Raw genomic sequence first — 17325 nt, 5'->3', positions numbered from 1 at the left:
AGCAGTAGAATACTGCTTAACTTTTATAGTTTCTAATTTAGACTAACAGCTTCCTGCTATATATATAAGTAACGATGACAAATCCGAATGGGGTAGGTGGCCTGTTTCGTAGTGCAGTAATTTCAGGCGTTATTTCCTGAACCTGATTTATTCCAGTTGGGGGTGCTTAAAGCCTCCCTGCATAGATTAAGGAAGATGACCCAGCTGTCAGGTCTCCAGGGCTCCTTCTGTAGAGGGTCGGGCAGCAGTGAGAAAGGAGTCGAGTCTACACGATTTTCAGGTGGGCCCTTGAAAACGAGTTAATCGGTCAATGAATATTCGTCAGGAATACGCCCGTATTAGCTCCTAAGGCTGCTAACCTCCGTCGAAACGACGGGTATGGTCTCTACTTACTTTCGACTCGGGCTAACCCTCTGGCACACTGGCTAACTTGGGGCTGGTTCGCCAGCACAGCGCGCAACGCTGCCCTAGTGGACCTGCAGCCTGGAGCGTGAGGTTTCGCGCCCGGGGCGGAGCCGGCTCGAGGGTCCGTTGAGGCACCAGAGTCTCGCGAGATCTGGAGAGCTGGGGCGGGAGAGGCCCGCGTGCACGCGCCCGAGAGCCGTTAGGGTGGAACCCCTCCCGCACGGGGTGGGCGGAGCAAATACAGTTGGACGCTAGTTGGTGGAGCCCCCGCGGGAAACGACTAAGCGCGAGGAGCGTGCGCGCTCACGTCGCGGCGACGGTGGCGGCGAGCGGCGTCAGAGCTTGAAGGGGGGGGCTGACGTCTTCTGGCGGGTGGCGGTGTTGGAGACGAGAGCTTGGTTAGCCGGTATTGCTTCTGTCCCAGGAACCCGACGGAGAGTGAGGGAACGAGGGTCGCTTTCGGGGGCTGCTGCCTTCCACGTACGCGTCGTCGTGAGGAGCGCAGCCCGGACTCTCCTGCAACCCCTCCAGCTCCCTTTTCCGCACGCCTCGAGGCAGCGGCGGCAACCGAGACAGCGTCTCACCTTCCCCCACCCCTTCCCCTTGTCCCCCCGCCCGAGAGGGCCCGGTCTGCGCCCCACCCCCGTCCGTCCGCCCGCTACGCCGCCGCCATGTCGGCGCAGGCCCAGATGCGCGCGATGCTGGACCAGTTGATGGGCACCTCCCGGGACGGTAAGCCTCTGCCAGTGCCCTGGGGGTGGGGGAAGGGATGGGGAAGGCGAGGGAAGGGTCTCCGCGGGCGCACCTGGGCTTGTGTGTGTGGCTGAGTAAGGGGCTCCCAGATTGGTAACACGAGGTCCCGGCTCCCGTCCCATCCAATCAGGGCTGGGCAGGCGGGCCTGGGGGGCGGCGACCGAGCGGATTGGCGGGAACTGCTGCCAATGGGGTCAGGCGGGGCCTGGAGGCCGAAAGGAGAGTTTGAGCCTTGAGTGTTGACTTGGCTGGGACGGGAGAGCCCACGTCTCTTTTGCGTAGGCGGGCGGCCTGTTTTGTCGCTGATTAGGTACCTGCGGACCGCTAAAGCCTCCGCCCCCTGAACTAATTCCTTAACCCAGAGCTTTGGGATCAGTCCTCGTCGCCGCCTTCCAGAGTATCCAGGGAGAACTGGCCCCCATCATCCACCCCCTTACCTGGGTCCGGAGAAAACCTTTACTAGGAATCCAGTCCCAGGGATGAAACAACCATTCTTATGGGAAAATCTGACCCAAACCATGGTTTCTTGAAGCGGGTGTGTTTGGCCCATTTTGTGAAAAGAAGGATGTTACGGCCTGTTTTTTTTTCCGAGAGACCTCCATTTTGTTAGACAATTTAATAGAGGCTTTGTTCAGTAAATATTGACAAACCTTGCTTGTGCCCCGAATAGAACCATTTTGAAGATGTGGTGCCCAGTGAAGTAGAATTGAGGGGAAACAACGATCCTTTTAGGCGCTTAGGTTAGAGCTTGTATAGAAAACCACTAATGGCTGGATATCTTTTTGTCATAGAGAATTTCTAGATAAGATGAAATGCTGATGCTTTTTTGGTGGTGATAATTAGTAATGTACTCTTTGATATTCGACTCAAATCCATGCTAATATGGAGGAAGGGTCTAGTTCACTACTTTTTCTCTTAAAGACAAAGCCAATACTTGCTCATTTTTGTATGTTGCTTGTTCAGGCAAATAGTTTCTTAGCCATTAAAGAAATGCTTTTTTTTGACAAGTTATTTAAATTGCTTCACGTAAGAGAAAAGGCACTCTCAACTTTTTAGCAGTCGCTATTATAATTTCCTTGAATGCTCTGCAGCAAAATATGTGAGTAAAACATTTTATCGAATTAAAATGTTTTAGCAGTGTATACTTTGCATGGTTTTTCAGTGTTCAAAGTTCAGTTGTAATAAATACCCACGTTTGGAACTTAACCTTCGTAGAACGTATAGAAAAATAGGTGTAGATCGCAAACCTACTTGTGGTTGTGTAGAGAGGAGGCAAGATTGGGAAGGAAATGAATTTCATTTGTGTAGTAAACCCTTGAAAGTTAACGTTAATTAAAAATGCCACTGGAGAAAGTTTTATCAGTTACCATTTGTCACTTTTAGATAAGAATGGTTTTTTATAACATATGGTATTGAGAAGAGACTTAATCCAGGGTCTTAGCTAACAGAATAATCTTTGTAGTAAAATTATAGAAATCATTTCATTTAAGACATACTTTACATGATCCTTTTAATTCTAGATGGGTACCGTTTTTGGTACCTTCTGCATGGATTGAATTTCCTAATTTTACTGGGAGGGTAGTTGGATCAAAGTAACTACTATCACCTGATAAATTTCCAAACTAGGCAGCCAATCTAATACTGCAAAGCTGAATTAGAATGTGTGTGTGTATATATATATGTGTATACGTATATATACACACACACACATATACGTACATATATATTTTTCTCCTATGTGTGTAATCACCAGAAACTTGGGTTTCTTAAAAATCCAGTCTGCTTTGTATACAAATAAATTTATATTTTTATGTGTCTGTTACTGGATTTTTTTTTTTTTTTTTGCCTCCAGACTAAGAGGATTTACCAATGAACCCATGTTTACAAGTCCACGATATTATTTAGCTGAAATGACTGGATTTTCACTGCTGTGTTGGGCCAGAAGTAAGAAACATACTACTTTCAAGGAAAAGAATTGAATTTTTTTTAGCTACCCAAATTAGTTCTTTTATATATATAAGACAAGAATCAGTATTCTTTTCCTTCTTACCAGATAGTTAATGAGTTTACATATTTCATCTTATGATTCAGGACCTTTAAATAATTAGGATTTTTTTTTTAGCGTACAGTCAACTTGAAGTTATCCAGGGATAGGGGGACGTGGATACCTTCCTGAATAACTCATGTAATTTGAAACCATATAATGGGAAGCTTTGTATTGGACACAGGAACAGCTTACAGGGAATGCTGTTGGGTGTCTTTGGTACTAAGAGGTGGAAATGGGGATCCAAGAGGTGGGAAAGAGATGGAAAAGGTAGGTAGGAGGGTATTCAAAGCAGCTGTGTCCAATTTTTTTTTTTTTTTTAAATCCCAGAGACTGACTATAAAGCAATGACTGTCATTTCGTCAGGGTGGCAGTAACCACCCCCTCAACTCTTAGTTTCCTGTCTGTGAGGGAATCTGAAGTGGCACAGGAGGCTCAGAGTACTTTCTCTTTTACCTTCTTTGCCCCCCTAATGAAAGATTTATTTCCTCTTCCCCTCCCCCAAATCAGAATTTTTAATTAGTTCCTTTTTAAACTCACTGGAGATTTAAGTCTGTTAAATGTAACTTACTTTGAATTACTTAAATCGATTAATCATGTAGATTACCTAAACTTTACTGAAATTCTCAGAAATAGGAATTTTAGTAGGGAAATGGAGAGGTAATTTTGGATCCCTGGGCACTCCCAGAAAGGACAGTCCTGGCTGAGTGGTGGAAGTGGGAGGCTTTGGACAACCAGAGGGCAGCATGATGGTGCTGGGAGGCTGGGCAGGGGGATGACCAGGAGGTGGGAGAGGAATGCATAAGGGAGGTGGGAGGGCCAAAGACAAACTTTGCCTTCTTTGCAATTTTGCCTAGGGCCCTGGTGGTGGCAACCGCCTGTGTGCCACTGAAAATCGTGCCGATGCCTGGCATACTGCATAAATGGAAGCAGGGTACCGCGTGAGTTGAAACATTGGTCACACTATATAAAGTTTGTATATGTGAATCAGTGTAACTCATACCCATGTAACTGGGGGTCTGACTGTATTTGGATTTTTCTGATAAGGCATCATGGGCTAAGGAAAAGAGCACTGGGCTGAGACTCAGGAGACCTGGTTTCTAGCCCCAGCTGTACCTCTAATTGTAACCTTGGGTAAGTCACTTAACCTTTTTTGCCTCAAGTTAAATCTATAATTTGTTAAATGAGAAGCCAAGTAATTTCCTATGTTATCCTCAAAAATGTTGAAAAATAAGTATATTTTAAGTTTTTTAAAAGGGAGGAACCGTAAGTAGATATAAATTAGTATCTTATTTTGTCTGAAGTTTAAGATACATTAAATTTTATAATTACCTTTGTTTTAGTTGTTAGCGTTAATGGAAGGGAGAGGGACCAGTTGTCTTCCCGGAACATACTCCACTTGAAAGCAGGGAGGAGCAGCACAGGGGAAGTCAAGCAGCAGTTCAGCTGAATTGTCTGTGTGATGGTTGCAGGAACCTAGTGTCCTCACACAGACTGTAGTTATTTTTGTTGGGTTGGTTTAATTGGAAGGATGTCCCTTAGCTAAAGCCCTTCTGACAACAGGTACAGTTTAGTTATGAGAAGTCTCTGGCCCTGACCCCAGAAAGGCCTTGCAAGGTTCCAGGGATAGGAATTAAACAAAATTGAGGGTGTGAATTTAGAGTATATCTTAAGTTTAGCAACTAAAGAAGTTACAGAAGGTAGTTTTGGGGATTCCATACCTCTTAATTGCTTATAACCCTTAAATGGGAACAGAGACCATCTCGTAAAGGTTACACCAGGCCAGAAATGGCATCTGCCCTCAAAAACAACCAGTAGACTAATGGAATTCAGATTATAGATTAGAATTTTATAGCATCATTAGTTGCCCGTTATGGTTAGGGAATGTTTAGGGGAAGTTGAAGCTTTCAGATAATTTTAGCTATTTTTGATGGTAATCCTTCTGACCATACGATGTTCTTGCTCAGTTAATAGAGTACATTAATCATAATTTAATATTTTTGCTGATCACTTATATATATGGTAGTTGTAGTTCATGGGATGTAAAATTAAAAGGAGATGTATCCTAGGAGATACCCAGGAAAATACAGTTCAGAAAATCATTTACTTGTACCTAGTACAAGTTTAGTGATATGTAACTGTTGAACCTATAGGACAGTATGACCTCGCTGCCTTTCTGCAAAATAAATTATTGAATCAACGATTGAAGTAGCGTTTTCTTCAGTGGTTTTTTTTCGTAAAATCATCTTTACTGTAATCTGTGTTCCTTGACTTGTCATCAACACTGAGAGCATTTTCTTTTCATTTTCTCTCATTAACATAATGAATCATATTTATTTCTTGGTCAGTTGTAAGTCATTCTTCTATTCCACTTGGATTGTTCATTTTAAGTGAAGGAGGCATAGCCTTTAATGTGCAAATATACATTTTTTGAAATAATAATGGGCTATATCTAACTCCAGAGCTTGTAAATTCTTTAACATTATAAGAAATTTTAGCAAACATAAGGTTAAGTAGTTAAACATAAACTTAAACAGAGTTTTAGTAAATATTTGATTTTATCGGAGGTCCAAGCATATCAAAACCCTGAAAACTCTGTTAACACCCACATAGTGAATCTGTTTAAAAAAACTTTAACTCACTTTGAACTCTGAAAGGTATTTGTCTACAGAACAGCCCAGGTGATAATAATATCACCTCTTACAACTCCGCATTGTTCTTGGATTCTCTACAGTTGTTTAGCTCTCCTCAAGTAAATCTGTGCTTCTGAGACATTCTTTTGCTTCGGGTAAAAAATAAAAGCAAAGAAAAATCATTTTGTCTGTCAGTCCATAAGCTTTATAAGCAGCAAGTAAATACTTTGATTTGGTTTGGGTAAGATGTCATATAAGGATAAATGGTAGTGAGCTACATGTTAAAGATGGGTAGCAAGAAGTCAAGGGCAAGTAGGTGTCATGGATGGGGGTGAGGTTTAGTGAGGGTTTCAGTACCAGGTGGTTCATATCAACATTAAAGCTTGAAGTTCCTAAGGGTTCAGGCAAGTTTGGGGTTGCAAAGATAGGCAGAGGGCTTAAAACAGTAAGTGTGGCCAAGACTAGGTAAATGAAGCAGGTACTCCTCAAGAATGGAATTCCAGAAAGGTGCTTGAAATGTTAGTGTATTCATTGAGGACACATAATTGATTGTACTACCCAACTTAATAGTCAGTCTACTAAGAAGTTGTAGACTGTGAAGATGAGGAAAGTTAGAACATTTTGGGGAGAAAGAATGAGGGAGTGGGAGGGAGGGTAAGTTTATGACAGGAATCTTATGGATTCAGCACCTGCAAAAAAGTCATTCTGTTCCTTTTCAGTTTAAGATCTCATACATTAGCAGCTGCTGGGATAGAAATTAGAAGGCAAGGCCAAAATAGATCAGTTAATCAGTTTTGTAAGATTATTGAGGATAGAGAGAAAAGTAGTTTGTAAAAACTCTGAAATTGGCTACAGCTTAGTGTTTTTGTTTTAACTGAGTAACTTATGACTGAAAAGTCAAAGCCATTAGAAAGTAACATGTAACTCAGTCAGCTAAATAAATGTTATATTTTTCTATTTAACATGGCCTAGAGAAAGGAGTCTTTAAAACTTTTTTCTTAAAATACTCTTACTAGATACTGATCCTTATGTTCTAATTTAGTTGTGAACCATGTGCAATGATGTTGACCTCTGTGATTCAACATGAAAAGAATTTAACCAGCTGCCCTTGCTGAATCTTTTGTCATGTCTCCTGAATGCATGGTAAATTGTTTTTATTTTCTTGAAACCTCAGGTTTCTGCCTACATCAGTTTTCTCTTTCAGAGTTAAACTTTCCAAAGCTTTGCCTTTCAATAAAATAGGTTGGATATTTACTGGATAGTATCTACAGTATATATATGCCTTGCTGTTCAGCTGCTTCTATATTCTGTCCTACTACTATGATATGCAATATACCCTTTTCAGTTACTTGAGGGTGTGTTTTAGATCAGGTTTGGCACTATGGTCCACCCGCTTTTTGTAAATAAAGTTTTGTTGGAACACAGTCATGCCCATTTGTGTATATATTGTCTGTAGCTGCTTTGCCTTACAACAGCAGAGTTGGGTAGTTGCAACAGAGTTAAGTAGCTGGTAAGTGTAAAATATTTGCTATCTGGCCCTTTAAGGAAAAGCTTTTTGACCATTGTTCTAGATCAGTGTTTATCGAAAATGTGGTGCCCAGATCAGCAACCTTAGCATCACCTGGAAACTTGTTAGAAACACGTATTCTTGGACTTAACACCCCAGGCCTACCAAATCAGAAGTTCTGGGGATGGGGGCCAGCAATTTGTGTTTTAAGAAGCCTTTCATGTGACTCTCATGCACGTTAAAAGTTTGAGAAACTCTGTTCTGGTTAAATGTTTCCCAAATGTAAATCACATATATCACCTGTACTATTTTTTACCCTGTTTTCTTTTTGTTTAATTTTTTTTGTCAACTCACTTTCTGAAAATTTAAGCTAATTGTAAAATGAAAGTTTATGTCACCAGAAAAATAAATACAATGAAAACAACATGGTGTTATGAGATAACTAGAGTCTGTTGTCACTTACCCTATGCTAAAAATTAGAACTCATTAGATGTATTAAGTACGTACTAAGCACCAAGTGGAAACTTTTTTCTTAATCATGATAAATAATCACTAGTGATTGAGTGGTGTTTAAAATGTCATGTTGGTGAAATCATACAACATCTAAAATTATTTTTTGTCCAAATCCCATACTTTAAGAAATGCTGTATTAGTTGCTCATACGGAAGGAAAGCTGCTTCAACTGTATATGCCTAACCCACTGGGTGGAAATGACTTTTCCTTAGAAATAGACAGAAATACACACCCATGAGATAGATATCGAAGTCCCCAGAGAGGTCCATCTAGACTTCTAGGATGAAATTACGTATTTTGCTTCATCTTACCTTTCCATTAATGTTGTGGTCCATGGTGGTCAGCAATTCTGCAGGATTTCGCCAACCTCTTCCACAGTGGGATTGTGAAAGGTGCTGGCTGTGAGAAAAGCTGATGATCAAAGAAAACCCCTGGACTAGAAACTGGGGGAAGTGCTGTGATTCTGTATTATGGACCAGAACCAGCAAGGCATGCTTACTAGGAAAACAGTTGATTCACCTCAGATTTTAGAATTTTGAGAAATTCTGGTATGAAAATAAATCAGATGATTTAATGTGCCTTATAGTATTAGAGGGAATACTTCCCCAGACGTGGTGTTCTGATACTGGCCGATGTGTTTTAGGGTGTAGTAATTGTTGATGGGACTAGAACCTGAATATCCCTGGGTTGCTGAGTTGTTTCAGTTTTTTTCTTGCTTTCTTTTACTTAGAGATTATGGACGTACTTGCTTCTGTTGTCATTTGACTCTGCAATAAAATAGTGACATAGGACTCTAATTCTCGAGGGGCTGAAAGTCTAGTAGGGAGTGAAGATTGCACATGAACAGTTACGTTTATTTTTAAGTGATAAATTCTGTGATTCTGATTGCATATAGGTGTCTAATTTTGAAGAAAGTTTTTAAAAAAATATAAAAGACCACCAAACACCTATAGGAGAACAAATGTTATTTGTTCATTAAGTAAAGTGTTACAAATGAAGTCCCTCATGTTCTCCTTCACAGTTTCAGTCCTTTCCCCCAAAGGCAATTCTTGTGAATATGTCACGGTTTTCCTGCTCTGTCGTTCAGTAGTTGTAAGGCTCAGTCTCCTTCATGGTAATCGCTGTTTTTCATTTTAACTTCCTTTATCATTGAGTTGTCTGTCGCCTCTGTCCTTTGATATTCTCATTTATTTTTCCTTTTTATTTCTTCATTAGTTTTAGATTTGGGGAGGCTCTGCTTAGCATTTATAGCTATCACCAACTATGGAGAACTTGTCTCTCTAATAGACAAATCAGCCAATTACTTTTTCTTTGGTTCTTTTCAGCTATTTCTTCATAGCCAGAGATAGCTTTCGTTACTTCTAATTTTGTGTATAAAAAGTTCTGGATGATAGAAGGCATCACATATCCAGAATACGAGTGTTACTGTATCAGAATTGCAGCTCTGCAATTAAGTATCAAAATATGAAATTTAGCAGGCTGCAACTTTTTAATGACGGACTTCCCTTTATGACATATACCATAAAACAAATTGTATATAATCCACTTTTAGGACTAAATTTGTGGGTAACTGTTTATTCAGGCTTTTCTAAGGTGTGTCTTAAATCTAAGAGGAGGAATATGTTGATTTCCTAAAGCATATATCCCCCTGGCAGAAATGTGATGGCATTGAGCCCTGCCAGTGACCAAGATTCTGTGCTTTTATCATGAGGGAAGGTAGGGTTGTGGCAGGGGTGGAATAGAGCCCTTGGAATGTAGCTACTTCAGTATTTCTTTCTGCACATTTCCTTCACCATTCTGTTAGCTCGTAAAGGCCCTGAGTAAGCTTTTCGTCCTGCTACCAAGGCTGTTTCCCAGTCTCATTCCTTATAATTTTTTTATATGGATTTTCATAGACAAGTAGGCTGATAGATTTAAAAAATTATTTTAGCATTATTAATCTTTGGTCATATTCAGCAAGAATGAACTTGTTTTGGAAATTTCTTCTGCAGTGGGCATTGCATTTTTAAAATGTCGGGCTTGTCATGGCGATTATGGTGGGGGTGATATTGATACCTATTTGTAATGATAAACCTTTAGGACCATATGAAAGAATTAAGAGGGATGGCCTTTCAGTACCCTTATTTTTTTGCATTTTCTGGGGGAAAGGAAAGCCTCTACTAATACTCAGTATGATTTTATAAGTTCTGTTAGAAAGAATGACTTGATATTACATTTGGAAGGGAGAATGCCTTAATTAGTTTTTCCCGCTGCCATCTTTGTCTGAGTATTTTTTCTTTCCTTATGTAATAAACGTATTCCTGAAAAGTTTGACATGTATCGAGTCCTATTAAATGTTTTCAAAGCATGAGTAATCATATAATGTTAAGACATGGTAGTGAATCTTTTCATAAAATGAACCCTATACTTTGTACTATATAAATATACAATGAATTAAACTGAGTGTATTTATTAACAAGGTAACATGGAGTAGTAAGAGTTTTTTCTTTTAAGGTTATTATAAAAGGGTTCTTATAGGTGAGCTTTAGGCTAAATTCTAAAGGAACAACAAAGGTAGGTGGGAGATGTTAGTGGATTTGGTGAGCCTATTGGAGGAGTGTGTAAAAATGATCAAATTTGCTCTTTACTATAATAGTTACGGTGAAGCAGTAGCTTTTATCTTGGTTCCATGTGAAGACATAGGGGTTTACTTGTCCATATGAAGACATGTGTTTACTGTACAGGACAGGTCTCTTCCTGCTCTGTTACTAGACTAGAAATTGGTCTTTATATAGTTCCCACATTATTATGTGGAGTCCTAGCTTGTGTTGAAAGAAATGGTAATAAGAAGGTGGAACATTTGAAGATTTGAGGGCACAGGGAAATGAGAAACTTTAAGCTTATACACCTCTCTTTCTAGCTCTGGCTTTCCTTTCACTGAAAGGGTATGGAATTTATTTCAGAGGGAATGTGCCTGCCCTGTCCCAAGCCAACAGTGACACGTGGCCCCTAACAAGTATGCCTGTGGGGAGGGCTTTGGTTGTCACATTGGAGAATGTGGGAGAGCTTTTCCTCTTCTGGCCCCATTTTATAAACTAGGATGCTTCCATTTGCTTTGTGTGCTGTTGAGTTTTCTCTTCTCTGTTTTCTCTAAGCTAAGCTCTTAGCTGATTCTGTACAAAAGAAATACTAATTAGTTGTTTTTATAAATTGCTTGCCATTAATGCCTGATAAAATGCGGTAAAATAAGGATTCTGCATACCATTATATATGTCAAATATTACAAAGTTTAAGGTTCTTTTGAAATTACAATACTAAACTCAGTTCACTTTTGCTTAGCCTTCACAGTTGTTGATCACATAGCATGGTCATCCACTCACAGCTTAAAAAAATACAGGGAGCATCGGAGAGAATGGGTAAAGTAAAATTTTGATGTTTTTAAAATAGCACCTAAATCTGTGAAACTTGATTTGATTTATTGTTTGTATGGGAGGGAGAGGGTGGTTGGCACTGGAAGGGAGGGGGTGGATATTGGGAAAATAGCATGCACCATGTAAAATGATGTCAGATACCATCTAGGCTAAGATTTTTAAGTGTTGCTACTACAGTTTAAGTCTGTTTCAGAAAGGGCAGGACCATAAAATGGCAGTGTTGGGATTTACAGTGGGTTTATCTTTCCCTCCCTACAGATTGAGGGGGATTTTGAGAATAGCAATATTTGAGTAGTTTGGACAGAAGCCTTCTTTTTAGAGTGGGCTGTCCATATTCCCTGAGTGAAACTGCCTCAGTAGCACCTCAGACTCTCTTAACGTTACTGAGGCTCTGTTAACGTTACTGAAAGACCTCGAGAGGAATAATATTTATTCCAGTTTTTATTGTACACCTATGACTCAGGTGTTCTCAAATATAGGTTATGATTCATGAAACTCATGAAGGGGTTGAACAACAGAGGTTAAGAGAGTTGTTACTCTGAAGGTAGTTGCTTGGTAGAAAAAACATTAATAGAAATTTTGATGCTTCCATTCAGATGAAGAACACTTTTCCTTTCAAAGTTCTAAATCAAGTTTTTAATCTCAAATCTCATCATTATAGTTATGTACAAAGCCTAATTAATTAGTATTACGGAGGTCATAGAGAAGAGAGCCTGCCATGTTTTTATGGATAGGGCATTTTATTGTTGTGAACTCAAATAACTTGGTCTAATCTCCGCCCCATTATTTTTAAACTTTTTTCTTTGCTTACACATTTAAAATCTGGGTGCAGAAAAAATTAAATCAGGTTTTACCCTAAAAATATTATTCTTGCCCCAGCTTTGCTATTCCTCTACATGAAGCCATTTGCCAAAGCCAGATACGACTTAACTTATTGTTTCCCAAACCTTCCTGCCTCTGTGAGCTTTGTCAAAGGTATTACCGCCAGTTTGGAATGCTCTTCTTTCCCCTTTCCTTTGGTCTAAGTCCTGTCTTTCCTTCAAATAATGGCTTCTACTATTGCATGAAGCCTTCTCTAACCTCTTCAGTCCTTGGTGGTCGTTCTAGTCTTAGAATTCCTGAAGTACTACTATTTGGTAGTATTTCATCCATTACATTCATCTGGCACTTGGATCATGCTTCCTTTTGTTATTACTTGTTACTGCATTTAAATATCCTGTGTCTCTAGGAAAATGAGGGGCTCCTTGAGGGTAGAGAGCTTGTCTTAAATGCCTCTTTGTAATCCCATTGCCTAGCACAGAGGATATGTTCAGTATTGGGCTTGATTCTATTATTTGGATCCAATATTAGTGTAACAGAGCAATTGTTCTTTTAACTTAGGTTATTTTTATGATGAATATATACCCAGAAAACCCAAAGATAAAGTACATTGAATTAATAAAGTAATTCCTTGTATTATAAGGAGATTTGGTTCATATTTGTTCCTTATTAATTATAGTTCCCCCCTCCCCCCTCCCCCCTCCTTTGCTTTTTAGTGGGTGCTCTTTTACCTAGTTTCTTTTGAAAAACATGGTTTGGGCCAGATATATTGACAGTTTATATTACTAGTATTTTTATTTTAAAATTCTTTGTTGGTTTAGCCAGATTATACTTTCATGGCTTAAGCCCAAATAAAATACATTTATTAAATACTGTATGGTAATATAGTCAAATTATTTTAAAATGTTAACCTTAAAGTCTCTCAAGTAAAATTTAAAAAATATCAATAAACAGATATTCAGTTGCTAGTCCCTCTCAGGGTATTTCTGTATCTCAAATTATTAGGAATTTTATTATTTCATTGTTATAAAGATTTCTGTACTGTACAGGCTGATATTTGATAGCTGTATTTATTGTGTTTACTGCAGTTATCAAATGTTTATAGAGCAACCATTCGTATGTAGTGAGGAGTTATTTAAAAATACTTTTTGGCATTTATAGAAACTGACACTGAAAGGTCCTCAGGGATAATTTTGCTTAGTTCATATTTGGAATTGTTCTCATTTTATCTGATAGCAGTGTCTTCAAGGCACATATGTCTTAATATTAGATTTATGTCGTGATTTCAGAGGAAATGTTTGACTAGTAAAACTTCTGAGAATCTTGATTTTAGTCTAAGGCCTGGCTTGTCATATTCTTGAGCCATTAGTTTGACAAAGCACTGAAACAATACTGCTGTTGCATTACTGAAAAACTTAGAAACTTGTAGCAGGGAGACTTCTAGATATGTAAGTTTTTTTTTTCTTCTTCAAAAATTTATATTATCTTTAAATTTCTTAGCATAATTTGGGTACATGCGAGAAAGCAAAAAGCTTCTAATACAGCATTGACATTCTGGTGTGAGCTCATCAGAGTACCATTCTGACATGAGCTTAAGGCCCTCACCAAAGTCTTGATGAAATATACTTTATTAAAAAACATTTTTCAAAACCCCAGTTTGCCCAAGGACCACTTTACAGAGCTCCAGCCTTGGACTTTTACCTGTGATCAGTCATATTCTTCTCTAGGGTTACACTTGTTAAGTCAATATTTTAAAACAAAACAAAACACCCTGATTTTGTTCACTTTTGTTTTCATATACAAGAATCTTTACAGTCAACATGTACTTCTAGATGCTATATTGAAATTGCTGGCAGAGTCTATTCTATACAGACTGAACAATCTGGCCCCTTGTTTTATTTGTAAAGGTTCAATGTATCTATGCCTGCCTACTTCAGTCTGCAAGGGAGTGTCAGAAAGGCCCCGCATTCGCCGAGCCGTGAGTTATCACTAACTTTTCAGATGTGTTAATGAATGTGGAACAAAAGCAGTTGTGTTTAAAAGGAAAAAAGGACCATCAAAATAACCTTTATTATAGTAGCAGGCGTGAACACTAAATTAATTATTCCAAATTGTGGTGTCAAAAATAACCTACTTTAACTAGAGACTAGCCTCTAGAAAACCTATTGTTGAACTGCTCTGAAGCTATCATTTTAGCTATAAATTACTATTCTTAAAATTTTATAAACCTGGTTGTAAATTAATATGTTCTTTAAGTCTTTTTAACCAAGTTAAAACAATTTGAACAAAATCTTACCCCACCTAAAAATGATAGTATTTAGTTGACTTTGAGTTAAGCTCTTCAAAATAAGACCATGTGAAAGGGGTAAAGTTTTAACCTTTTTTGTTATTCACATGTGGAAAACAAATTAATTTAGATAATTGAATCACTTCCTAGATGAAAGTTTTTAGTTCAGTGGTATTTAAAATCTATTTTGGTACCAACAGTTCTCGCTTCAGTAATTCACCAGTAGGTTTTCATTCATCAATGACGATATCAGTTTAAGGCTAAAAATAAAATACTTTCATTTCCTAGGGCTTATCATTCTACTTAGAGGAAATGTCCTTAAGAGTTTCCCCCCCCCCCCAAAGAGATTCTAAGCAAAAAAATTGTAACTAACATCTATATTTTGTTAATATAGTTACCTTTCTTTTTCTTAGATTCTTTAAAGTTTTGAGTAGATAGGCATATTTGATTAGCAGGTTGGGTGCTTCTGTTGCTTAGGAGGTGTATTATGTTAAATGAAGACAGAATGAATTTAAATGTACCCAGTTTGGCCATATATAGCACAGACTACATAAAACTTGGAGGTGTGGGACCTTTGGAGGCATTAAAGTTAACATTTCATTTAGGCAGTATGCCTTTGTTTGACTGGTGTGTAAGTCCTTCTTCCAGGTTTGTACGCTCTTAAACACGTTATTCTACCCTCTCTAACTCCTCCCAGCAGCAAAAGGGAGACACTTCAGCTGGAACAAAATAGTGGAAGAAATGGCGTCTGGGGTTCAGTGGGGATTCGCAGTGTGTATGCAATGTTTGCAAGATTACTTTTTATGTTTTTCAATTAATGTAAATAATTACAATATAAATCAGTGCTTAGTGTCAAGTAGGGAACATTGTATACCAGTAGAAATTCTCCTAGTGGGTCTGCTGCAAGTCACTTAACCTCTTGGGGCCTCAGTTTCCTCATCTGCAGTATGAAGGAGTTGGACTCGATAATCTTTAAGGTCCATTCCTGCTCTACATCCTATGCTTTTCTGAAGTACTCTGTTTAACAGAATGCATTGCTTTCCCACTTTGACTATTTGAATTACATGTGCAGTACACATACTGCAACTGCATGTTGTCTAAAATAGTTTTTCTGTAGGGTATTATATAAAAACTAACCCCTCTTGAGCTGATTTATAAATGTGTGTGTGTATAGCCACACATAAAAAGCTAGTGATGGTAGGGCTCTCAGAAAATAAATATTTTCCGGTTGTCTAACCTTGAATGTTATTAACTTTCCTCTATTACAGGAGATACTACTCGTCAACGAATCAAATTCAGTGATGACAGAGTATGCAAGAGTCACCTTCTGAATTGTTGCCCCCATGATGTCCTGTCTGGAACTGTACGTGTTTATTAAATCTGTTGTTTTGTTATTGGTATACTACGAAAACAAACTACTTGATAAAGTCTTAATTTCGTGTCACATTATCATGCAGTGATTTTTTTTTAAACACTTGTTAGTGCAGCAATTTGCATCCCTTATATTCAGGTTGATAATTTAGATCTGCAATAATTGGATTCCTCACAAAAATGATTGCTGTGTTTTACTGTATAATTTTTTCCATTCTTCAGAGCAAGCTTTTAAAAAGCATTTCTTATTTGGAACATAGAGGCAGTTATTATACAGCAGTTGCACTTTTAGTTTAGAAATAATATAAATGATTTTTTAAATTGTTTACTTCACTGTTGAGCAGAGTAGACTTTCATCCAAAACAGTATACCTTTTTATTAAGATTTGTGCACGTTTGAATGTGGAAATCATTGTGGGGAAAATATACTGGTAAATACTTAAATTTACACAACTTAATTTGCGAGTAGTGTTGTCGGTTAAAATTCATTTATATTGCTTACTCCTAGTGATGTAAAGCTCACTTAATTTAAGTTCTATATCTAGTGATGTTGGTTAATCTTAGGGCATCATTTTAATTTGGTAGATAAATCACATGATGATGGACCTATTTAAATGGGACAGAGGATTTGATTCCCTGGCTTTTGGATTTGATTGAAATGGTAACTCACAAGAGCTTCCATTCACAAGGATAGCAGAGGAGGGCTGGTAGGGCCTAAACATTTAGCTGACTTTGTCATTTGTCTGAAATGAAGAAAAGATTTCAAACTTCCATTTGCAGAAGCAATGAGTTCCCTTAAAGATGTCTAAATTAGTGGTTTCTTCTTTTTTTTTTTTGGCCGTGCCACGTGGCATGCGGGATCTTAGTTCCCTGACCAGGCATGGAACCCGTGCACCCTGCAGTGGAAGCTCGGAGTCTTAAAGAGTGTTTTCTTCCTGATAGGAGGAGTTAAATACCCCGAATTACCTAAGTATCAAGGCATCTTTGATAGAAAACACCTCTTTTTCCAATAGGAAAGACCGTCGAAACTACATTATGTTAAAAGGAATAGAAGAGCTAACATTTAAAAAATATGTAATACCTAAATTTTTTTAAAGTATAATATTAAAAGGGAAGACATCCAGTTTCTGAGCACTTGAATTAGGACTGTGACAGATAATTAACCCTCATATCTGCTCTTTAGAATTTCCATAATTAAAGTATTTTCTACTCTGCTATAATACAGTTGAAATCTATAATATTAGTAATTATCTGTAGTATTATTTGATTCTTCACATTTACTATTAAATTTAACAATGATATTTAAGGCTAAATTATCACTTCAAATGAATTTTGAGGAAAAGATTAGTCGATAAAATGGCAGAATTTAAATTTTTAGTACTTTAAAACCAGCCATAGCAGGACTTTGACATATTATTATATTCTTCAGGCATGGCATTAATAATAATGAAAAATATCTAACATCACAATTGTACTTTTACATTTTATAATGTATACAATGCAGTCACATTCATTTATTTCTCAAAATAATTCTGTTGGGTATATGTTCCATAGTTAGCCTTAATGACAGTAAAGTGATTTATT

At 38.1% G+C, this 17325-nt stretch overlaps 1 protein-coding gene across 15 annotated transcripts; it reads left to right on the top strand.

The window, feature by feature from the left end:
- Window positions 1–567: 567 nt before the first annotated feature.
- LUC7L2 (LUC7 like 2, pre-mRNA splicing factor) lies at window positions 568–15771 on the top strand. Of its 15 annotated transcripts, XR_009504946.1 has the most exons (7): window positions 649–1137; window positions 4060–4143; window positions 4250–4336; window positions 6878–6978; window positions 11174–11250; window positions 13992–14062; window positions 15640–15771. XR_009504946.1 is itself a non-coding variant. In XM_059933244.1 (5 exons), exons 1-5 carry the CDS (start codon window positions 1077–1079, stop codon window positions 15671–15673), a joined length of 318 nt encoding a protein of 105 aa, XP_059789227.1. In that variant the 5' UTR covers window positions 654–1076; the 3' UTR covers window positions 15674–15766. The 15 variants fall into 15 exon arrangements, 3 of the variants coding, with proteins under 3 accessions (XP_059789227.1, XP_059789226.1, XP_059789228.1); XR_009504953.1 differs by lacking the exon at window positions 13992–14062 and having other exon boundaries at window positions 651–1137; XR_009504948.1 differs by lacking the exon at window positions 4250–4336 and having other exon boundaries at window positions 652–1137.
- Window positions 15772–17325: the final 1554 nt, after the last annotated feature.

This window comes from Balaenoptera ricei, chromosome 9 (genome assembly GCF_028023285.1).
Source record: "Balaenoptera ricei isolate mBalRic1 chromosome 9, mBalRic1.hap2, whole genome shotgun sequence".
In the NCBI taxonomy this organism is placed as follows: Eukaryota; Metazoa; Chordata; class Mammalia; order Artiodactyla; family Balaenopteridae; genus Balaenoptera; species Balaenoptera ricei.
This window is presented reverse-complemented; position numbering and strand designations above follow the sequence as displayed.